This window comes from Nansenia antarctica, assembly GCF_963989245.1.
Source record: "Nansenia antarctica genome assembly, chromosome: 16".
NCBI lineage: Eukaryota > Metazoa > Chordata > Actinopteri > Argentiniformes > Microstomatidae > Nansenia > Nansenia antarctica.
Window position 1 is genome coordinate 11011662 of NC_137686.1, and position 25990 is coordinate 11037651.

Below are 25990 nucleotides of genomic sequence, written 5' to 3' on the forward strand. Positions count from 1 at the left end.
TCCTCTCTGCAGAAAACTCTCAGCAACGAGCATCACAGCAACAGAATACAGTGACCAAGACAGAGAAGTGATCTAGTACATCTCTGTTCCACATGGAGAACTCACTCATACTGGTTCTCATTATGGCCTCAGGTGAACAATATATAATCTAATAATATATTCTAGTGTTGTGTAAACATAATAAAATAGATTAAATTGATTTTATTATGGTAAATCAGTAAATATAAAGTTTTGTTGTTCCGGGCTGTCCTACGGCCGATGCAATGAACAACATTATAGTGTTTTTCCTCTCATAATTGTGTTATTGTATCTTTATTACAGAGCTGATAGCTGAGGATTCCATTTCTCCTGTAAAACCTGAAGTCATCAGTAGAGAGGAAGAATCTGTGACACTGAGCTGCACTTATGAGTCAAACTATGATGGTGTTTACCTTCACTGGTACAGACATCATCCTAACCAGGCACCTCAGTATCTACTGTTCAAAGGTGCCAAAGGAGGAACAAGTCAACATACGTCTGATAGTCGTTATGAATCCACAACGTCCCGGACATCAACTGAACTTGTCATAAAGCGTCTAACCCTGGCAGACGCAGCTCTCTACTACTGTGCTCTGTATGATGACTGGCAACACACAGTGATACAAAGTCGCTAGGAGGCTGTACAAGAACCCTCCTGACTGAAATGCTTTGTTGTGGTCTGGATCAGAATCAAACATTAAACCACAATCTGATATCATATACCAGAGGGTTAGAGGCATCAGACAACTGTAGTCACACCTGGAGGAGCAGTCTTGTCTTGACAAAAGTTCATCATGAAAATGTCATTTACTTTTTTTTTTCTCCATGAACATTAACCGTTTTTAATGTATGTAACAGTTTTTACTGAAGGCCGAGATTACTGCTGTCTGGGTATGATATAATAATAATAATAATAATAATAATAATAATAATAATACATTTTATTTATATGGTGCCTTTCATGGCACTCAAGGTCGCCGTACAACAACAAATCCAAAAACAGCCACAAAATTCAAAACACAAAATACATAGAAATATACAGTATAAAACATAGCCAGCAGCAGAGCAGCACGGGAAAAGCAAATCAACAGGGATATGCCTGCGTAAACAGGTGGGTTTTGAGGTGGGTTTTGAATGAGATGATAGAGTCAATGTTCCTGATGTCGGGGGGGAGGGAGTTCCAGAGGCGAGGGGCGGAGCGGCTGAAGGCTCTAAACCCCATGGTGGACAGACGGGCTGGGGGGACGGTCAGGTTGATGGAGGAGGCAGACCTGAGGGACCGGGTGGGAATGTTGATGTGGAGGAGGTCGGACAGGTATGGAGGGGCGAGGTTATGGATGGCCTTGAAGGTGTGGAGAAGGATTTTGTAGTCGATGCGGTGTTTGATGGGGAGCCAGTGGAGTTGGTGTAGAATGGGGGTGATGTGACTGATGACAGGGGTTGACTGATGATATGGCTGTTGACTGTTAAGATTGTGAAACTGGTATTTCTGTAAGGGTGCTTATTTGGTATAGTAAGATCATCAACATCCACAACTTGCTGCTATTTAATTACAGTACAGCTTTCAACTCAGTTTCTGACAGTGGTGTGAGCGTTTACACAACAGTTACCTGGGTAGCAGCCACATGTGTACCAAGATCAACAAACCAACGAATATTAAGTAAAGTATTGTTCTTATTAAGGTTAGTGTAGAAGGTAGAGAACAGAGAGTAGCCCTCATTTCTACTCTGGCCAGTCTTGTGGTGCTCCATATGGGGCAGTGACCAAATCTAAAAATCTCAAAGGATCAATCACGGTCCTCCTCATAATTCATTCAGTTTAGTGGAGCAGTGTGAAAGTCAACCTGAAGGGGGCGACGTTGCAAAGCAAATGTTCCTCCCTGATTCCAGGCGATGCCATCCTGTCAGCACAGCAGACACCTCCCCATAGGAGGCTACACAGGACACAAGATGAGGAAGATGAAGAATGAACAGTAGGGTAGAGGGAGTCAAAGCTCAGCTCACAGCAGCACATGTACATCAGAGTGTGTTTGCTGCTCTGCCTCTTCCATCTCACCTCACAGTAGACATGGAGCACTGGCTGAGGAACCTGCTGAGTCTGCCTCTCTGTCTTGGTATGACACCACCAGGATTAAATCACCTCTAGTTTATTACTTTAGTTTCATTTAGTATTTGTTCAGGAAAAAAGCACAACAATAAGCACAATCAGAAATAAGTCCCCTATAGAATGTTTTGCTTGATACATTTCCTCCTGACACAAATATTAATAAATGTTGTTGTTTTCCAGAGTGCAGAGGAGAGGACTCAGTCACCCAGCCAACAGGAGATGTGACTGCTACTGAGGGAGGTCTAGTCACACTGGGCTGTGAATTTGATACTACAGATCCAAGCCCCTTTCTGTTCTGGTACAAACAAGAAGCTAACGACTACCCCAGGTTCATGTTGAAGAGGTTCACATTTGGAGACAAAGGGGAAAATGCTGAAGAATTCAAAGGGAGATTTGATGCCAATCTCAATATCACTTCCACCCTGAAGTCAGTTCCTCTGAGGATCCAGAGGCTGCAGCTGTCTGACTCTGCTGTGTACTACTGTGCTCTGAGGCCCACTGTGACTACAGGATATACAGCTCCTGTACAACAACTATGTTCATAGGTGCCAGTGTCCTTCAACCATCCTCTATATCTGCATAGACTACACATGGAAATGCTGTTTGTATGTTCAGTAATACGTAGATCTGTGTAGATTGATCTAGTGCGATATCCATTCATCCACTGTGTGTGTGTGTGTGTGTGTGTGTGTGTGTGTGTGTGTGTGTGTGTGTGTGCAAAGTGTTTGTGAGTGTGCGTGCACACTTTTGCGTGTGTGTGTATGTTCTTCTATCTTTGGACGGAGGTGATGTTATGTTACTGTACTGCAATCATGTTGTTTCTGTATTTTTACAGAACTGGTGGCTGGAGATTCCATGTCTCCTGTTACACCTGAAGTCTGTGGAAAAGAGGGAGAATCTGTGAAACTGAGCTGCACTTATAAATCTAAGAGGCACGCTATTAGGTTTTACTGGTTCATGCATTACCCTGACCAGGCACCTCAGTATCTGCTGTATAAAGGTGCAGGATCATTGAGCAGTACTGGACATACCTGTGATAGTCGTATTCATAGTATATGAATCCATAACACACACAATATCAACTGAACTCTCTACTACTACTCCCCTGCCCTCCCTGAACGACGTGGCACGCTCTCGGTGCCTCTCCAGAGCAGGAAGGATTCTCAAAGACCACCTTCATCCTGGTCACCACCTGTTCAGCCTGATGCGCTCTGGAGTGAGGTACAGGAGCATAAAGGCTAGAACAAACAGGCTGTCCAACAGTTTCCACCCATGGACCATCAGAAGACTGAACAATAGACATAAGACATGTTCATAAATGTTTATCTTCAGGGGAAAAAGTGCAATAGAAATGTGCAATAACTCTATTCTAAGTGCCTATTTATACATTTATATATTTTTACAGTATTATTATAACGCCACTGACCTCACATCTTTTAGCTTGCTTTTATAGTTGTTTTAATTTTCTTAAGATTGTTGTCTTTATTTGCACTTGACACCACGGACCTCATTGTCTCTTAGCTTGTTTTATAGCATTTTTGCTTTTTAATTGTCTAGTGTGTAATATTTGTGATATGTTATATGTGTATATGTTTGTGAATATGTGAATATGTTTTCTGTTTTTGCACCTTCAGAAGAACCACTACAATTTCATTGTATAGGCAACTGTACAACGACAATAAAGTCTATTCTATCTATTCTACTACTGTGCTCTGAGTACTGACTCAGACTATGCAGCGATGCAACAGCTGGAAGAGGCTGTACAAAAAGCTGAGCAGAGATATGGTGATATTATCTAATGAGGTCGGAAGTCATATCCAGACCACAACTTTACATCAGATGCACTCTGGTAGAGGCTTTAGGTTATCAGAGAGACTGTGGTTGCACCTGGTCCTGGAATATATCCTGCACACATGGATGCGCACGTGCGCACGCACGCACGCACACACACACACACTCACTGTATCCGATCTTAAATTACGTTCATCAAGTTTTAGAAAGACAGACAGACAGACAGTCAGAGAGCCAGAAAGACAGACAGACAGACAGACACACTGAAGCTATAGAACAGTAAACCTGCCCCTCCTGTTTCCTTGGTGGGTGTGGTGACGTCCCAGCTGGTTGTAAAGCCCACAGTAACACACAGAGGAAGACTTTAGAGGAGAGTGAAGGCCTGCAACAGTCTGTCTGGAGATGGAGAAACCCCTCAGTGTCCTGATTCTAATCATCACTACAGGTAAACAACACATGTAAACAACAACAACAATAACAACAACAACAACTCTCCTGATATCCTTATTATCACCATGAGATTATTCATATTGTTACGAAACAATCATGAAAATACAAACAAGAATATTAATGTAGATAGTCATGCTGATATAAAAACATATATCATATACATATATTGTTTTTAATAATTGACATAATAGTTTTCCCACTGCAGGTTTAGTATGTGGTGATGAAATGACTCCTGAGAAGGAAGAATACACCCATACAGAAGGAGGCTCTGCGACACTGAGGTGCTCCTATGATTCAAGCAGCCAAAACATCCACCTTTTCTGGTACCGGCAACATCCTAACCAGGCGCCTGAGTTTCTACTGTATAAAGGTGCAGGAACAAACAAAGATGAACACAGCACTGATAGTCGATATACGATTGAATCGTCTCCAAAGTCCATCAGCCTCGTGATCAAACCAGTGACTCTGACAGACGCCGCTCTCTACTACTGCACCCTGAGGGCCGCACACTGATACAAAGTCTCCTAGAGGCTGTACAAAAACCCCTACGCTGAGAAAGGCCCTGTTGTAGACCAGTTTACAGGTCATTCTCTCACCACAGTTCAGTATCAGCCACACGGCTGCAGAGGCTCTGGAGATAAGAGTATTGTTGTGGTAACACCTGTTGGGTGAACGAGTGGCAGCATGTTTAGCGTGATGGGGGCAACACTTTACACAATGTGACCTCACATAAGGTCAAACTATCACATTAACTCCATTGTAAAAACATAGAGGCAGTTAATAACTCAATCACTACTGTTATCTTTCTCACGTGTTGACATTAATTCAGTGGACATTAAAGACATACGAAAACATGTATCTGAAACTCCATAACAAAGGGTAGATTGGAGAGAGGTTTTCTTCATTGTTTCTTATTGGTCTTGAAAATCAGAGACATGAAAACCAAAGCTTATTCTTTCTAACACATCTTCTTCCCTGACTGTGGTTCCTCCTCTTCAGAAGATCCTCTCTGAAAGGAGATGTCATGTACAACTGCATTGAGAGGAGGAGCTAGAATGGAAGAAGAAGAAGAAGAAGAAGAAGAAGAGGAGAACCAGAGTGGCATGAAGTGTTCTTCTCTGTTCATTGTCAGCTTGTCTCTTTAACATCAACCATGCTGTGTTGGATAGTCTTCGGACTTTTAACATTCGTAGGTAAGTGAAATACAGTAACAGAATAGATATGTAATAACCTCTTAACAACTTTGACAACATAATATATTCATAACAAAACACAACATATTACGATTTGCCAAGAAATTACTAACTACACAATCTTGACTTTCTGCAGGTGACAGTTACGAAGATGAAATATTCTCCATCAGTCTGGAAGAACATGCGATCCAGGGTGACAATGTCAAGCTCTCCTGCAACTACTCACTAAATAAAACATCAGGTAGTCTGTTATGGTATCACCAACATCCCAGATCTGCTCCTCAGTTCCTCCTCCTCATCTCAGCATATAGAGATAAAGAGGCTGTAGTGAGAGCTGATCCTCCGTACCCTCGACTATCTGTTAACCTGAATAAGGAGAGAAACCGTGTGGATCTGGAGATCTCCTCTGCTGAAGTGACAGACTCTGCTCTCTACTACTGCGCCCTGCAGCCCACAGTGACAGAAAACCCAGAGACACTGTACAAAAACATGCCAATTGACACACATACATTTAGATGCAGGTTTGCTGTTCAGAATTACCTTGATCCTTATCAACAGAGAAATATCAAACAAGGCAGATACAGTGCTGTAACTTTAAAAGTAAATCAGGCTTGTATGCAAACACAGTTACAATAGTGTGTGTGTGTGTGTGTGTGTGTGTGTGTGTGTGTGTGTGTGTGTGTGTGTGTGTGTGTGTGTGCGTGTGTGTGCGTGTGTGCATGCGTGCGTGTGGTTGGACTGTCTACTCAGCTCTCACTGTCTCTAGCTGTCAGTCTGTTTCCAAGCTTCGTCAGGATGTTGCTCACATTGTTTTTGCTCCTCTCAACATTTCTTGGTAAGTTTTTAAATATTCATGTTGTTAGAAGTAAGATAACATTACAATTCAATTATTGTATAAGTAGTTTTCGATCAGATAACTAATAATTCACATTCCTGCTCTTAAGTGTAGGAGTAGGGTTGGAGTATCAGACTGTTTAGGGGTCACAGATATCATGGTTTTTAACGGGATAGTTCAACCTATTTTCATGATTAGATAAAAATGTATCTTATTTCACTATTCACCTCATAGTGAAATCCTATCCAGGAAACATTCTTGTGGTGAAGAAAGTGCAATTGCAGGTGCAAATGACTGAGTGGCAGACATTGTATATACTTCTGATGTGTTTTTACCTGTTATTTCTGAAATGTCAAGTTTTTTTTTTTTGTATGTTTGATTATATTTTCTGTTTCATATTTCAAAGTTTGCTTTCATTGTAATTCTGTATATTCTCACTTTGACAATAAATCTGAGTCAAACTTTATTTTCTTTGTATGATTTTCTTTGAGTGAGAAAATGTATAGAGGTGAATGGTTTACTTTTCAAAACAAGTGAGAAAACAGTTGAATTTGGATGGAATGTATACCTATAGTGATCTGTCAGTGAAATATAATTAGTTTTACAGTTTGGTACATGAGAAAGGTCAAATGGCACTGGTGGTGCCAAAAGTTCTCCAAATGGCACAATTTGGTGGTCCGTCTGGACATACCTGTACTAAAACCTCTCCAAAGTGTCACTGGCTCACATACTAGCTTCTAACTCTACACAAGTACTAAACATACATTGGAATACTGATTACATACAAAGTCCTAGCTCTATTTGCTACTACACAGTAACATCTATTTTGATTCTGACATCCCACAGGTGTTAGCTTTCATCTGATACCAAGATTATTACAATGGCCCTTATGGTTGTGGAGATATTCTATATTCATTGTGGGCATGTCATTTCCTGCAGGTTATAATTCTGCTTCATTTTGTATTCAGTTAATTATTGATGATTGTATATCTTTGTCATGTGTAGAATGTTAGAGGAAGCAAGATCTGAGCATATCCACACAAAACCTGAAGGTGGTATCCTGGTATTGGTATTATTTTTCAGGTAGTGGATGAGCACAGCGTGCCAGTAAAGGACCATGTGGACAGCCTGGCAGAGTAACCAGGCTGTCAGCACCATCCTCGGCTTGTGACAGGAACCCTGCTGGTGACAGGAACCCTGCTGGAACCCTGCTGGAATACGCTTAACTCGTTTATTTGTGTGTGAGTGTGTGTTTATTTGTGATTATTTAAATAACAAATGTTCAATTTCAAATATGGATCTTTTATCTCCTCTCTGTAAATAGTTATTTATTTAACCTCAGGGTTTTTAAGCGGTTAACTTGTTTATTTGTGTGTGAGTATGTTTTTTGTGATTATTAAAATAACAAATGTTCTATTTCAAATATAAATCTTTCATCTGAGTTGTATTTGATCATTTAGACACATTGCTAATAGCAAGTGACGCAATGCACGAGAGAAAGAAACAGGTCTGATCATTTTATAACAGATCCTTTCTCACAAAGATACACATGCAACTTGAATAGAGTATCATACCTATAGGCCCATAACACAGTCTTTAAACATCATTAAAACAACAACTTGAATAAAGTATCGTACCTATAGGCCCATAACACAGTCATTAAACATCATTAAAACAACAGCAAGTGTATATAATCTTCTGTTATGTCACAAGAAGCAAGATGTTGGCTCAAGGGATCTAGAATTTACACAAAACAATACTGTTGTGGAAACACAGTTCATCGCTGCAATATGTGCACACAATTTTGTTTTAGTTTTTTGGCTCAGTCATCATGTTGAAGTTTGGACTGAAGTGTACGTTGAAGCCCAATTCCAATTTATCCCATTCGAACACTGGGTGTGGTTTTAACCTTAAAATATCAAAAGACCTTTTTATCAAATGGGGACACTCACTGGCAAGTAACACAACAAAAGTATTCATTTCATAAACAGTGTTTTCCACAGAGACATCAGCCAGAGGTGTGACACTATTTACATCCCAATAACCACTGTAATGAGCTCCATACCAATTGTCATGAGCTGATTGACCATTTGGCTGGGTTTCTGTGGAATGTTATTAAAAAGGCACAACAAAATACTGGAAAGAAACAACTCACAATAATGAAAATGACAACAACACACTACTCATAAAACATACATTAAAATAAGATCAAACATGACTATACACCCAACTACTGAAACATTCAAATGTAATAGCAAGGGAAAAAGGGGTTTGTCGATTTGATCACAGACAGGATGTCTGCTAGGTGCCTCATTCATCTGTAACACAAAGGACCCAGAACACTTGTAAAGTGTAAAGTGGTGTCAGCTGGGTCAGGCAATTCATTTGACTCCCAAGCATAGAGAGTGATCGACCCTGAGTCATCTGAATAAATTCGCTAGACAAGCCAATATATTGTAATGCAGTGGGTTTGGTGAGTAATCCCTACTGCTACCTAGTTAACTAAAATATATACTTTACATTAATAGCAGGCTCACAAAACAAGCTGTGTTAGTTGACTAGCCAGTGTGTCATTGATTTTCATTGAAATGTATTCTAATTTTTCGAAATAAAAGTGCAAACATTACAGCTTCCACCCCACTGATGGAAATGTGTTTGTGTTGATGAGAAGTGATAATATCTGGTCTTCCTTATTGTTGTATTATTAGTATTTGTACCCCTCAGTAACCCCTCAGAACTGAGGTAGAGCTTTGCTTTGTATCTTGCTTCTCTAAGAGCTCTTAATAAACTGAGGAGACTTTGTTTCATCACATCGTGTACCTTAGTGGTACGTTCTTGTAAGCCTAGCAACTCACGTGTATCTTTATTATTGATTAATTCGTAGAAATTACACGACAAGACACAGCTGTATGTCACCCCTCATGGTTGAAACTCACTTGATCCATATTCTAGAAGTGTTGCTGAGTACAGTGGTAGTAATCATGTTTAGCCTTGCAAGATTATTTGTGTACAATCCATTATATGTCCCTTTATGCAGTGCAGCAGTCTTTCACCACAATAATTAGGATATTAGAAGAATTATGTAGTTGCATATCATTTGCGTTACTTTATCCAAATGTAGTATTTCTAAATGCTTAAACAAGCTTTTATTTTTAAGAAATGTACCCGAGCTAAGTGGGCGGAGTTCCAGAACATAGCTCCGGAAGGACCAGGTGATGACGTCATCAAAAGACGACAACGTGTTTATAACATGTTTCATTCTACTCCTGATGTGAGTCCGTCGAGGTCGCCAGCTTGGAGGACATTTATTTGATTTCTTATTTGTTAGGACTTCCGACAGGGCCGTTTGGAGCAGCGCCGGTATCTCCACATTGGTGAAAACGCAGAAATGTAAGTAAAACGTGTTCGTAGCAGCAAGTCCTGCATCGCATTGCTTCATTGTTCGTAATGGTGGTTGTTTCTTGAGGAAAGTTTAAATGAGGTGAACATACTAATCAGAAGAGATGTTGTATCTGTTTGATCGTTTCTACCGGAATACACCACGGATCAAACATATGTTCTGATGAGTATTTTGATTTCATATCAACACGTTTTCGTCTGTCCTTTGTGCAACTCGTGTGAGGCCGTGGTTTGCAGTTGCAAAGTCACAATGTCTGCTCTGAATGAGGTCGAAATGGGATAGACTGGATATCAGAGTAAAGAACAGTGATATTCTAGACTTAATAGGGTGAATTTACAAAGGCTGAATAGATGAGTCGCTTTGAAAGTTGTTGACTTCTGTTACAGTCAGTGGAGCCCCTAGACTTTTGGGGGCCCTAAGCAAACAACATCATGGAGGCCCCTGGTAAGGGTCTTAGGCGGGTGACGATGTGGACATTTTTAAATGTATTTATTTCCCTGACACTAAAATATAATACGGTTTTACGAAGTTCGCGCATATGCGCGCGCTCGTGTGTGTGTAAGTAAAAAAAACAGTCTGAAACAAAGGAATTCATTATAAATGTCATAATGTATTAATTAACAGTCACACACACGACCGAGTATTTGATCAACAAAGGAGCCATGTGTAGTAACATCAAATTGGAGCAATATAAATAATGAAATATCAACTCACAATGTTGCTTATTAGAACTCTTAACACACTTACATTCTGAAACTGCTGGTGTTTTCACATTCTGAAACAGCAACATTAATATGTAATGTCAAACAGAGCAAGAACAACAAATAAATAAACAAATCAAAAAATCAATAAACAAGTATATTCTGAAACCGCTGGTGTTCTTATTTACATTTTACATGACTCCACTGGGTCTGTCTGTCTGCCTGCTTGCCTGCCTGCTTGTCTGTCTGTCTGTCTGTCTGTCTGCCTGCCTAAGACATCTTACTTATTTTGCACTCTGCATCTTATTTACATTTTTGCACTCTGCAGCTTCTATCCACTTACCACTATCCTGGTGTCGTTTTTCATTGTCTTCTCTTTTCTTTTTTCTTTTTTGGTGACCAGAAATGTGCGATCGCTTCATGATTGCTGCTGACAGTTGAGAGGCAGCTAGAAGTCCATTTCAAGCTAGAAGGGGGCGGGGCCCCACTAGGGGGGTTTTGGGGCAGCGGCGTGGATACTGCCAATAGTGGTTACGGATATGGATGTCCGTGGTGTTATAGATCATATAATAACGCCGTAATTGCAGGGAATACTTTACCAAACTAGCTATTTCACAATGAAAAGTAGTTAAACTCTTAACTACCCTCATATTGTTTAGCTTGTCAAACTAAAACTGTCCTTGGATGAATGTATGCGCAGCGCGAGCGCAGCGCGAGCAGACTCAGAGCGACTGAACGCTGAATGCCATGATTTCCATTGAAAATACATTCATCCAAGGACAGTTTTAGTTTGACAAAAAGGCCCTTTTTGTTTGGTGGCCCCAAGCAATTGCCTTGGTTGCCTCTATGGACGGGGCGCCTCTGCTCCTGTTTACTGTTCATACCTGAGAGAGACAGAGAGAGTTTGAGTGTTTAAGTGGCTTCAAACACGGTGATCCATGCCAGAGGAAGTGTTAACTCTGTAGCAACCTTAGTCCTGATCACACATATTATTCTGATTACAGTTTATACTGACTGTAGGGTTGTCAAAAAGATCGATACTTCGGTACTTACTCGATACTAAACATTTTAAACGGATACGATACTAGCTTGCTGTGGTATCGATACTAAAGATACCAAACCACTGACTTCGATACCAACAGCGCTTTCTCTGCTAACGTCTGCTCCTATGCCTATGGTCTGCTGCTAGCCTGCTACAGTCCACACACTGAAGCCTGCGCATGCGCCCCTCCCCCTCTGCTCTGCAGAGTGCAGACTGCTTTCTCGCTCTGCACAGCGCTGAACTCGCCACATGTCCCGGCTTGTGATTGTCTCGCTACTACCAGCAAAACAAGATGGAAAGAAGACATGATATAACCATGGCAAGTGTCGCAGCAGAGCCTCCGCGGCCAGTCCTGGTCGACAGGGAAAAGAGTAGAAGTGCTGTTTGGAAGTATTTTGGCTATGAAGCAGATGAACGTGGAAAGGCAAAGCATATGGATAAGCCGATATGCAAACACTGCTACCGATTTGTGACGACCAGGAGCAGCAGCACATCAAACTTGGCCAAGCACCTTAAAGACCGACATCCCGATCTGTATAAGGAATTTCGAGAGGTAAGCTCCCGTTTGATCGTGATTTAACTGAGTTGTATTTACATCCTAAACGGTAACGTAACGTTGCCAGGGCATTAGCCGAGTAAGCTAGCTTGCAAGCTAGCGCTAGTCCATAACGTAAGGTTACATGGAGCTAGCTGCCAACGTTAGCAGGCATGCCCGCAGCCCGAGTAATCCTAATCGACTGCTTTAACTTAACGAGATACAAACGTATTTGCCTCTGCTAAGTGTGATGTTTCTCTTATAGCTCCAGAGTGACGCTCAGGAGAGTCAACCTGCGCCGGCTCCAGCGATACCAAAACACAGACAGCCTTCGCTAACAGCAGTGTTTGAGCAGCAAAGACATTATGATCCAAAGTCACAAGAAGCAAAGAAAATAAACAGGGCTGTATCAGAGTATGTGTGCATGGATATGGTCCCCATTTATGGTCCCCCATTTATGGTCCCCCATTTACACTGTAGAGAAACCTGGGTTCAAACAACTTCTTAAACAGCTAAATCCAAGGTATGACCTTCCTTCACGTAATTATTTCATGAGCACTGAAATTCCTGCATTATACCATGCAACAAAACAACTGATCATGGAAAAAATAAAAATATTGTATTAATGATACAGTAAGTTTTTGACAATAAAAAAAAAAAGTTTTACAGCAAAGTAAAAAAAGTCTGTGCTTTAATTTGTTCCGTGTGGTATCGAAATGGTATCGAGTATCGATACTGAACTGGGTATCGGTATCGAAGTAAAAATTCTAGTATCGTGACAAGCCTAACTGACTGGGAACAATATGATGATTGGAAATGACAGGTAAGAAGAGCGTGTCTGTAAAAGCACATGTTAGAAACAGAGCAGCCTGTAAAGGGTTAACTCTGTTCCAGGGAGGAGAGCTGTACTGGGAGGGGAGGAGCATCTCAACGTCAGGCAGCTGAAATGAAACTAAACTGTGTAGAGACGTAAAGTGGAGAGCAGACTCTCGCAAACTCCTGAGAAATCGTCCTCAAACAATCTATCACACATACAGTAGAAAGGACAGAGACATCTATCACACTCTCACAGAATCACAGACAGGTGAGTTGAGACTTACAATGACAAGTCAAGATAAGCTATTGTGTTCACACTCTCACAGAGTTTTTTTATTTACAGTTCAGTATGTACAACTTTTTGATTTGGTTGAAGGACTATTTTCTATGTGATACAAAATATTATAATGTTATCATTATTGATCGCTGTATAATCTCATAAGACAGTCCCTATCGAGATCTGATTGATTCCAGGAAATGCTTTATGGTGTCTCCTCTGGTCTCTCTAGATATGGCTTCCTCCAGCAGTCTCCTGTCTGAGGAGCAGTTCCTGTGTTCTGTCTGTCTGGATGTGTTCACTGACCCAGTCTCTATTCAATGTGGACACAACTTCTGCATGGCCTGTATCAGAAAGTACTGGGACAGCAGTGACCCGTGCCAGTGTCCAATGTGTAAAAAAACATTTGATAAGAGACCAGATCTCTTTGTCAATACTTTCATCTCTGAGATGGCCGCTCAGGTTAGGAAGTCAGTTGAAGTGAAGGCAACCAGCAGCCCAGCCCCAGACACACCTGTCAAACCTAGAGAAGTGTCCTGTGACTTCTGCCCTGGGACGAAGGTCAAGGCTCTGAAGTCCTGCCTGGTGTGTCAGACCTCTTACTGTGAGACTCACCTGGAGCCTCATCAGAGAGTCGCAGCCTTAAAGAGACACAAGCTGATCGACCCTGTGGAGAACCTGAAAGACAGGATGTGTAAGAAGCACGACAGACCCCTGGAGCTGTTCTGTAGGCGTGACCAGACGTGTGTGTGTCAGTTTCCTCTCCGGGTTGAGTCGAGGAAACTGGCGCCTCGGTTCGTGGGACCCTTCAAGGTGGTGCGACGGGTGAACCCGGTGGCATATAAACTGCTACTTCCACCATCCATGCGGGTTCATCCCACCTTTCGTGCGTCCCTCCTGAAACCGTTCCTTACATGCCCCCTGGCCCCACCACCCCCCCCTGTCCCCCCGCCGCGCATCGTTGATGGACAAACGGTGTACACGGTGAGGAGGGTCATGAATTGCCGGCGGAGGGGTAGGGGGTTTCAGTTTTTGGTGGACTGGGAGGGGTATGGGCCGGAGGAACGGTCCTGGGTGCCTCAGAGGGATATACTGGACCCTTCCCTGATCGAGGACTATCGACGTTTACATCCTGAGGCACCCAGGTGAACGGCAGGTGCCGTTCGTCGGGGGGGGATACTGTCAGGTTGGGGATCGCTCTACCTTGGAGCGACCCGTTGGCGCCCCCTATGTTGTGTAGTGTTTCTCTGTCTGTCCTAATTGTCTGTGATTGTGAACAGCTGTGAGTGATTGTCTAGGTCTATTTAGTTCCCCCTGTGTTTTCCCTCTGTGTCGATTGTTCACCTTATGTTGCGTCGTGTGTGTGCGTGTTGTCCTAGTCTTGTCGTAGCCTTATTGCTCCTCGTATGCCCAGGAGATAAGTATCGTATGACTATTGCTAATCCTTTTGCCTTGTTAGGAGACTTGCTTTCTCCCCGTTTATTTGATCGCTTACTGTGCGGTTTATTATTTACTGTTTACTCAAATAAAGAGTACCTTATTTTGGAATCATATCCTGCATCGTTTCCATTCTGTTCTGCTCTGCATCTGGGTCCAAACACATTGACTAACCGTAACAGTTGTGACAAACATTTAAGTAGCTCAGCAGCCTCGGAGTGACACATGAGCCTCAACAGGGCGGGATAAAAATAACCTCTAGTCTTCAGGCTGACATGATGAACTCCAGACAGCTGAGTCACTCTTAGAAAACGGCTTTAATAAAGAATGTTTTTTAAAAAAAAGCGGTTGGTGGAGGAGAAAGTTGTGTTAGTTAGTAGTAACCTAACCTACACTCAGTCCAGAATGACTCCAACTCCTGGAGCGCGGTGCGTAAAATGGGCACAAGGCGCATGGCTTTAAACTCTGTCGATTGTAAAAAAATAAATAAAATATGAGTGCGCAAAACACCGCTTTTATTTTTTGGTATGTTGTGTTTGCCATAATGCCAATCTAGAAGACCCAGGATCTGCTCCCCAGTACCTCCTTCTCCTTGTAGGCTCCACTGGGACCGGAGGGACTGCTGAGTCTCTGGACCCTCGCCTCTCTGGTAAACTGAACACAGAGAAGACCCAACTGTATCTGGAGATCTCCTCTGCTGAAGTGACAGACTCTGCTGTTTACTGCTGCGCCCTGCGGCCCACAGTGACAGGAAACCCAGAGACCCTGTACAAAAACCTCTTATTACCTGAGAGAGTGTTTCTCGTCTCTGGTTGCCCCTTTCATTATACAACAGTGACACCTAGTGGAGTTATGAGGACACTACAGTGCATTTGCAACAGGTTGTCTCACTGAAGCCAATAGGCAACATTCTATTGTGTTAAAGGGGAGGAGCTCAACATCCCTCCCAGCAGACAGTGAGGAGAACAGATTCACCTTTAAGAGTGAATGTTCCAAGTGAAGATCACTCTGGTTCAGCAACGCTTCTAGTCTCTCTATCTGACACAGTGCTTTAGCTACGATGCTGCTCTATTCAGTGATGTTGTTTTGTACTCTTGTGGGTAAGAATTCACTCCTTGTCAAATTAACATAAGTCATCGTACAGAATATATATTTAGCTGGATTACCAATTGTTATTAACATATCATTTGTTTACATTTTAGTCATTTAGCAGACTCTCTCAACCAGAGCGTAATACAGTTTGAATTTCTAGATAAATATTAGACAGAAATTATGTTACTAAACAGCACCATACCGCTCCTTCACAGGTTCAAGTGTTGGAGAAGATACAATCACCCCACACAGAGATGTAGTGCATGCTATGGAGGGTAGTAGTGTTAACATCTCCTGCAAGTACACCAGCTCCTTCACAACTAACAGTCTGTTATGGTACCGCCTGAACCCTGGATCAGCACCACAGTTCCTCATTATGGAGTACACAGGACAGGTAACCAACCCAATACCAGGACTGAACATCACACATGACAAAGACCAGAAACGTGTGGATCTGGAGATCTCCTCTGCTGAAGTGACAGACTCTGCTCTCTACTACTGCGCCCTGCAGCCCACAGTGACAGAAAACCCAGAGACACTGTACAAAAACATGCCAATTGACACACATACATTTAGATGCAGGTTTGCTGTTCAGAATTACCTTGATCCTTATCAACAGAGAAATATCAAACAAGGCAGATACAGTGCTGTAACTTTAAAAGTAAATCAGGCTTGTATGCAAACACAGTTACAATTGTGTGTGTGTGTGTGTGTGTGTGTGTGTGTGTGTGTGTGTGTGTGTGTGTGTGTGTGTGTGTGCGTGCGTGCGTGCGTGCGTGCGTGCGTGCGTGCGTGCGTGTGGTTGGACTGTCTACTCAGCTCTCACTGTCTCTAGCTGTCAGTCTGTTTCCAAGCTTCGTCAGGATGTTGCTCACATTGTTTTTGCTCCTCTCAACATTTCTTGGTAAGTTTTTAAATATTCATGTTGTTAGAAGTAAGATAACATTACAATTCAATTATTGTATAAGTAGTTTTCGATCAGATAACTAATAATTCACATTCCTGCTCTTAAGTGTAGGAGTAGGGTTGGAGTATCAGACTGTTTAGGGGTCACAGATATCATGGTTTTTAACGGGATAGTTCAACCTATTTTCATGATTAGATACAAATTTATCTTATTTCACTATTCACCTCATAGTGAAATCCTATCCAGGAAACATTCTTGTGGTGAAGAAAGTGCAATTGCAGGTGCAAATGACTGAGTGGCAGACATGATGTGTTTTTACCTGTTATTTCTGAAATGTCAAGTTTTTTTTTTTTGTATGTTTGATTATATTTTCTGTTTCATATTTCAAAGTTTGCTTTCGTTGTAATTCTGTATATTCTCACTTTGACAATAAATCTGAGTCAAACTTCATTTTCTTTGTATGATTTTCTTTGAGTGAGAAAATGTATAGAGGTGAATGGTTTACTTTTCAAAACAAGTGAGAAAACAGTTGAATTTGGATGGAATGTATACCTATAGTGATCTGTCAGTGAAATATAATTAGTTTTACAGTTTGGTACATGAGAAAGGTCAAATGGCACTGGTGGTGCCAAAAGTTCTCCAAATGGCACAATTTGGTGGTCCGTCTGGACATACCTGTACTAAAACCTCTCCAAAGTGTCACTGGCTCACATACTAGCTTCTAACTCTACACAAGTACTAAACATACATTGGAATACTGATTACATACAAAGTCCTAGCTCTATTTGCTACTACACAGTAACATCTATTTTGATTCTGACATCCCACAGGTGTTAGCTTTCATCTGATACCAAGATTATTACAATGGCCCTTATGGTTGTGGAGATATTCTATATTCATTGTGGGCATGTCATTTCCTGCAGGTTATAATTCTGCTTCATTTTGTATTCAGTTAATTATTGATGATTGTATATCTTTGTCATGTGTAGAATGTTAGAGGAAGCAAGATCTGAGCATATCCACACAACCTGAAGGTGGTATCCTGGCATTGGTATTATTTTTCAGGTAGTGGATGAGCACAGCGTGCCAGTAAAGGACCATGTGGACAGCCTGGCAGAGTAACCAGGCTGTCAGCACCATCCTCGGCTTGTGACAGGAACCCTGCTGGAACCCTGCTGGAATACGCTTGTTGAATAAACTTGTTTATTTGTGTGTGAGTGTGTGTTTATTTGTGATTATTTAAATAACAAATGTTCAATTTCAAATATGGATCTTTTATCTCCTCTCTGTAAATAGTTATTTATTTAACCTCAGGGTTTTTAAGCGGTTAACTTGTTTATTTGTGTGTGAGTATGTTTTTTGTGATTATTAAAATAACAAATGTTCTATTTCAAATATAAATCTTACATCTGAGTTGTATTTGATCATTTAGACACATTGCTAATAGCAAGTGACGCAATGCACGAGAGAAAGAAACAGGTCTGATCATTTTATAACAGATCCTTTCTCACAAAGATACACATGCAACTTGAATAGAGTATCATACCTATAGGCCCATAACACAGTCTTTAAACATCATTAAAACAACAACTTGAATAAAGTATCGTACCTATAGGCCCATAACACAGTCATTAAACATCATTAAAACAACAGCAAGTGTATATAATCTTCTGTTATGTCACAAGAAGCAAGATGTTGGCTCAAGGGATCTAGAATTTACACAAAACAATACTGTTGTGGAAAGACAGTTCATCGCTGCAATATGTGCACACAATTTTGTTTTAGTTTTTTGGCTCAGTCATCATGTTGAAGTTTGGACTGAAGTGTACGTTGAAGCCCAAATCCAATTTATCCCATTCCAACACTGGGTGTGGTTTTAACCTTAAAATATCAAAAGACCTTTTTATCAAATGGGGACACTCACTGGCATGTTACACAACAAAAGTATTCATTTCATAAACAGTGTTTTCCACAGAGACATCAGCCAGAGGTGTGACACTATTTACATCCCAATAACCACTGTAATGAGCTCCATACCAATTGTCATGAGCTGATTGACCATTTGGCTGGGTTTCTGTGGAATGTTATTAAAAAGGCACAACAAAATACTGGAAAGAAACATCTCACAATAATGAAAATGACAACAACACACTACTCATAAAACATACATTAAAATAAGATCAAACATGACTATACACCCAACTACTGAAACATTCAAATGTAATAGCAAGGAAAAAAGGGGTTTGTCGATTTGATCACAGACAGGATGTCTGCTAGGTGCCTCATTCATCTGTAACACAAAGGACCCAGAACACTTGTAAAGTGTAAAGTGGTTTCAGCTGGGTCAGGCAATTCATTTGACTCCCAAGCATAGAGGGTGATCGACCCTGAGTCATCTGAATAAATTCGCTAGACAAGCCAATATATTGTAATGCAGTGGGTTTGGTGAGTAATCCCTACTGCTACCTAGTTAACTAAAATATACTTTACATTAATAGCAGGCTCACAAAACAAGCTGTGTTAGTTGACTAGCCAGTGTGTCATTGACTTTCATTGAAATGTATTCTAATTTTTCGAAATAAAAGTGCAAACATTAAACAGCTTCCACCCCACTGATGGACATGTGTTTGTGTTGATGAGAAGTGATAATATCTTGTCTTCCTTATTGTTGTATTATTAGTATTTTTACCCCTCAGTAACCCCTCAGAACTGAGGTAGAGCTTTGCTTTGTATCTTGCTTCTCTAAGAGCTCTTAATAAACTGAGGAGACTTTGTTTCATCACATCGTGTACCTTAGTGGTAAGTTCTTGTAAGCCTAGCAACTCACGTGTATCTTTATTATTGATTAATTAGTAGAAATTACACGACAAGAGACAGCTGTATGTCACCCCTCATGGTTGAAACTCACTTGATCCATATTCTAGAAGTGTTGCTGAGTACAGTGGTAGTAATCATGTTTAGCCTTGCAAGATTATTTGTGTACAATCAATTATATGTCCCCTTATGCAGTGCAGCAGTCTTTCACCACAATAATTAGGATATTAGAAGAATTATGTAGTTGCATATCATTTGCGTTACTTTATCCATATGTAGCATTTCGAAATGCTTAAACAAGTTGAACGCGGGCGCTTTTATTTTAAAGAAATGTACCCGAGCTAAGTGGGCGGAGTTCCAGAACACAGCTACGAAAAGCAAGTATATCCAGCTGCAGCCTACACGCGCATCACCCGGACGCTTGGACACCATATTTGGTTCGAGCGCGTCATCATACCGCGCCTGCATATTTAACAATTATGCTTACATTATATAATCCAATTAATTAATACATATATTTCAGTATCATCCGTTCTAATACTTTTTCATTCTTAATATTGACACAAAATAAATAAATAAACATAATTTTTCCATTTGACTGCCAGCCATGTTCAGAGCGGAGAGCTCCACACTGCCAGACTTTTGGGGCATTTTCGCTGAACTTTGAAGACCCACCAAATATTGAATTTTTGGACTACATAAACATTGAACATATCTACCAAAACTTTAGACTCTCTTCTTTCATCAGAAAAAGAAAGTTTGTTTCTAGCCTCTTTGAGTGTTTAGAAATCGGCCGTAGAACATAGGGTGGTTTCAGCAAAAACACCTGATTTTGACCAATAAACAGAGAAAACGAGCTTTTTCTGCAGAACTTTTTATTTTATTTTATTTTTCTGCACTTTTTCTGTATCATCCGACTCTGAACTGTTTGAAGAGTCGCGCGATGGCCGCGCTGCTCCGCGATGCTCCGCAATGCTCCGCGCCGCAATGCTCCGCGCCGCGTTTGGCACATACCCTGATCCGTTTCGCCATTACTACAACCCACAGCAAGCCACTTCCTTCTCCAGGCTTTTATCGAACTACTGCCCCCATCTGGGACCGAAATACATTACACCCAAGTCTGAAATTCACTCGCTAGGTGTAGAACATGTCAATAACGCGATCCCCGCGAATTTTTTTTTTATATAAGACGCCAATTGGCGTCTTTGGCAGTCAACGTTACTATTCTATAAGACGCCAATTGGCGTCTTTGGCAGTCAATGAGTTAATACTGAAACAACACTAAATAAATAAATAACAAACATCAGTATCCACAATGTAATACAGAAGAAAAAGACACAGAAAACCACACCTTACTTTCCAGAAGATTAACAACCTTCCCTTTCCTCATTTTGGTATTTAACAAAAATAATTTCTTTAAACCTTTTTTTAAATAGAGCAATATTTCTGCTTTCCTTCATATTTTCCTCTAGCCCATTCCATATGGTAACTCCGTAGAATTATATGCACCTGCTCCTGAGATGGGTGCGAGCATAACCCTTGTTAAAGTTGTGGTTACCTCTCAAATGATATCCCTTATCCCTCTCTATAAATCATTTGTTAATGTTACCTGGGAGTTCTTGAGTCTTTGCTTTATACATTAACTGTGCCAATTTAAATTTGAATAAGTCCATGAGCTTTAAGGCATTTGACATTAGGAACAAGTTATTTGTGTGATCACGATATCCGACTTTATGTACAATCCTCATAGCTTTTTTCTGTAGTGTAATCAATGGGTTTAAAGTGCTTTTATATGCATTTCCCCATATCTCCACACAGTAACTCAAATAGGGTAAGACAAGACAACAATATAGAGTATACAACATCCTCTGTTCCAGAATATGTTTTGCCCTACACAATACTGCAATACTCCTTGATACTTTGGATCTAACGTATCTTATATGAGATTTCCAACAGAATTTACTGGGCTTAATGCAGACTCTCAGCTTTAGGTTAAGAGTATTCACATCCACATTGAAGGAAGGGTTTATGAATTATAGCTCTTTTATATATAATAACCAAAAGTAATTAGACAATTGACTCAAAAGCTGTTTCATGGGCCAGTGTGGGCTATTTATTCCTTCATTATTTCTTTATCAATTAAGCAGGTAAAAGGTCTGAGTTGATTCCAAGTGAGGCATTTGCATTTGGAAGCTGTTGCTGTATACGCACAACATGCAGTCAACAGAGCTCTCAATGCAAGTGAAACAGGCCATCCTTAGGCTGTAAAAACAAAACAAAAATCCATCAGAGAGATAGTGGGAACTTTAATAGTGGCCGAATTAACTGTTTGGTACATTCTGAGAAAAAAAGAATGCACTGGTGAGCTTGGCACCACAAAAAGGTCTGGACGTCCATGGAAGACAAGAGTGGTGGATGATCACAGGATCCTTTACATGGTAAAGAAAAACCCCATCAAAACATCCAGCCAAGTGAAGAACAGTCTCCAGGAGGTAGGCATATCATTATCCATGTGTACCATAAAAGAAAGACTTCACACAAGCAAATACAGAGGGTTCACCACAAGGTGCAAGCCATTCATAAGCCTCAAGAATAGAAAGGCCAGATTAGACTTTGACAAAAAAACATCTAAAAAAGCCAGCCCTGTTCTGGAACAGCATTCTTTGGACCGATGGAACTAAGATCAACCTGTACCAGAATGATGGGAAGAAAAAAGAATGGAAAAGGCTTGGAACGGCTCGTGATCCGACGCATACCACATCATCTGTGAAAAAACGTGGAGGCAGTGTGATGACATGGACATGCATGGCTTCCAATGGCACTGGGTCACTAGTGTTTATTGATGATGTGACAGAAGACAGAAGCAGACAGATGAATTCTGAAGTGTTTAGGGATATTCTGTCTGCTCAGATTCAGACAAATTCAGCAAAGTTGATTGTATGGTGCTTCACAATACAGATGGACAATGACCCAAAATATAGTGTGTAAGCAACCCAGGACTTTTTTAACCTCATAGGAGCCAACGGACCCCCATCGGCATCCGAAGTGATATAAAGAGTTTACCTCGATCAATTCTCTTCATCGATATCACATTTTTTTTCACAATTTTGCATGCTATACGATGCCACCATTTTTTCCCCGAGACGGTAAACACGACCTAAGTCACATCCAGTTTTCTCCAACTGGAGAATGTGTCAAGTCCGGTTTCAACGCCGAATTTCCATACCATTGGTCGGCCAACCCAAAAAAATCCCCCCCCCCAATTTTTTTTTAAAAATAATCTGATACATGAGAAAGGTCAAAGGTCAAAGATGGTGCCAAATAATCTCCAAATGGCCTAAACATATAGGTGTCCGCCTTAACATACCTGTACTAAAACAGGTACAAAGTTGCATTTGCTCACATTACTAGCATCGACTTTGGCACAAGTACTAATAAGACCCTGGAGTACTGATTGCTAGATGATTTTGGCTTCGTTATCAGGTTTCCAAGGTGATATTCACTGGAAAAGCTGTTGTTTTTTTAGGCGGAGACTGAATTTGAGATGTTTTATAATGTTCTAGCTCTATTTGCTCTGACACAGTAACATAGATTTTGATTCTGACACTTCTACAGCCACCCCACAGGTGTTAGCTTTCATTTGATAACAATATCATTATGAAGGCCCTTGTGATTGTGGAGATATTCTATATTCACTGTGGGCATGTCATTTCGAGCAGAAAACCAGAAAAATGAGGTGGATAAGAACGTGCAAACCAGCAGCTTTGTGTCGAAAGACACAACTCTGTTTCCACAACTGTCTATTAAACTGAATGACAAGAAGGACCGTGTGGATCTGGAGATCTCCTCTGCTGAAGTGACAGACTCTGCTCTCTACTACTGTGCTGTGAGGCCCACAGTGACAGGAAACACAGAGACACTGTACAAAAACCTGACAACATGCACAGACAGAAAGCCATTCCATAAGAACAATACATTGTTGTTATCAACACCATTTAAGTCAACATTACAGTTGAATCACAATTAAAAATCTAACACAATATTCCTAATAATACATGATACAATACAATATTACTTGATACTGATATTGGTAATTGTCACATGTAAAAGTAAATACTGCCCAAGTTAATATTAATATTAAGATATTTCATTTGCATAATACTATCATTGTGTCACGCTGCAGTATAACCATTGTTTTCCACTCCCTGTTTATTTACCCTTACAATACCAATCAGAAAATCAACATCAGTTATATTTCAAAGACACGTAATATGATCTATGTAAAAAACACAGCTTTACCCACTATAGGACCGACCCAAACCATACCGTGCTGACTCTAATACTCTTGTCCTTTCTAATCCTGTTACAACGTCTATGCTGGGTGTGTAACCAGGCCAGACCAGTACAACTGGCTCAGTTTGGCTGTGTGGTGTGAATTCAGGTACAATGTGGTTAAACCGGGAGTAGTAATTCCCTCTAGAGCCAGTCGGGGGTGCTGTTTAGACGTATATCCACATGTAGGGGATGTTAGAGTGAAGAAGTGTAGTCAGGTCTCTGTTCTCTCTGTTTGTTACTCAAAGATCTGCCAAGATGTTGCTCCTCTCGTTTCTCCTCTTTACAGCTCTTTCAGGTGAGTTGTATTGATTGAATGCTTAGTTTACAAGACATTTCCTTTTATGTGTTTTAATTGTAGCAGATCATACTAGTATATTTTAACATTTAAAATGTAACAGTCTATGTTTAGAGTATATAATGGTAAATGCATACGTATATACAGATATCAAATACTTTTTGTTTTCAGGAATTAGTTTTGGGGATATAAAGCCAAACTCTCCAGAAGAGCATGCTGTGGAGGGGAGAAATGTCCACCTCTCCTGTAAATATGATGACAGCAGTATCTACAACGTACAGTGGTACCGCCAATATCCAGGATCTAAACCAGAGTTCCTCCTGTACATCTCAGAACAGGGCTCTATAGAAAACGCTACTCCACCATACCCTCGCCTGTCAGCTAACATCCAGAAAAACGAAAAGAATGTTTCTCTGGAGATCTCCTCTGCTGAAGTGACAGACTCTGCTCTCTACTACTGTGCTGTGAGGCCCACAGTGACAGGAAACCCAGAGACACTGTACAAAAACCTCACATGAACCTACAGTACATGAAACACACCTACATACACTGACTATGCTAAGGGGAGGGGCTTGTGGCAGGGGAGGGGCTAAACAGAGAGTGAAGTACATAAACACCAGGATGGAATGTTCAGTTATCATTTGTCTCTGTTTCATGTAAGATGATGTTGTTGTGTTCTCTGCTGTTCCTGAACATAGTTATGGGTAGGTGATATAATGTTTTACCATGACACTCATTGTGTTGCTCATATTATTTTTTTTATCATTTACGTTAAATAAAGATCAAATTAAAGGTAATGATCAATAATGTTAATACTGTTTGAATACTTTTCTGTCCAGGTGTCAGTTCTCAGGACCTCACTCCAGTCCAGACTGAAGTGTCTACTGTAGAAGACACCAATGTCACTCTCTCCTACAACTACTCCAAAACTGCTACAAGTTCAGATTATTTCTTCTGGTATCGTCAAGATGCAGGAAAACCACCAGAGTTCATCGTGTACATATTGGGATCAGGGACTAACTCAAGGCATGCAGATCCTCTGAATCCAAACACAAGATTGTCTGCAAAAGTTAGTGGAAACTGCTTGGATCTGGAGATCTCCTCTGCTGAAGAGACAGACTCTGCTCTCTACTACTGTGCTGTGAGGCCCACAGTGACAGGAAACCCAGAAACACTGTACAAAAACCTCACATGAACCTACAGTACATGAAACACACCTACTGACACTAAGGGGAGGGGCTTGTGGCAGGGGAGGGGCTACAGAGGCAGTGAAGTACATAAAAGAGGATGAAACATCCAGAAACAGCAGTGCTCTCTGTCCCTTCATCTCTGTTTCATCTAAGATGGTGTTGCTGTGTTCTGTGTTGTTCCTGGTGATAGTTATGGGTAGGTCATGAACATGTGATGATACTCATGCAATTGAATACAATTAAATATTGAGCTACTTAGTCATGTCATTCATGACTGAAAATATAAGATTCATTCCCATGAATAACTGAATATTTCTATATACTTTCATATGCAGGAGTCAGTTCTCAGGGCCTCACTCCAGTCAAGACTGAAGTGTCTAGTGTAGAAGACACCAATGTCACTCTCTCCTACAACTACTCCAAAACTGCTACAAGTTCAGATCATTTCTTCTGGTATCGACAAGATGCAGGAAAACCACCAGAGTTCCTCATGTCCATCTTGGGATCAGGGACTAGCTCAAGGCATGCAGATCCTCTGAATCCAAACACAAGGTTGTCTGCTAAAGTTAGTGGAAACCGCTTGGATCTGGAGATCTCCTCTGCTGAAGTGACAGACTCTGCTCTCTACTACTGCGCCGTGAGGCCCACAGTGACAGGAAACCCAGAGACGCTGTTCAAAAACCTCTACAGACCACACATTCTTTATACAGCATCAGATAGAAAATGAGTGCTATTGGATATTATGAAAGTTATTAT

The 25990-nt window shown here is 40.9% G+C and overlaps 1 protein-coding gene across 1 annotated transcript; it reads left to right on the forward strand.

Annotated features, from left to right (window-relative positions):
• Window positions 1-2085: 2085 nt before the first annotated feature.
• LOC308171944 (T-cell receptor alpha chain V region CTL-F3) lies at window positions 2086-12409 on the forward strand (the record flags this gene model as incomplete). The annotated part of the gene is made up of 3 exons (XM_080546857.1): window positions 2086-2131; window positions 2305-2599; window positions 12337-12409. The coding sequence occupies 3 exons, from the start codon at window positions 2086-2088 to the stop codon at window positions 12407-12409; spliced, it is 414 nt and encodes a 137-aa protein (XP_080402983.1).
• Between the last annotated feature and the right edge of the window lie 13581 nt (window positions 12410-25990).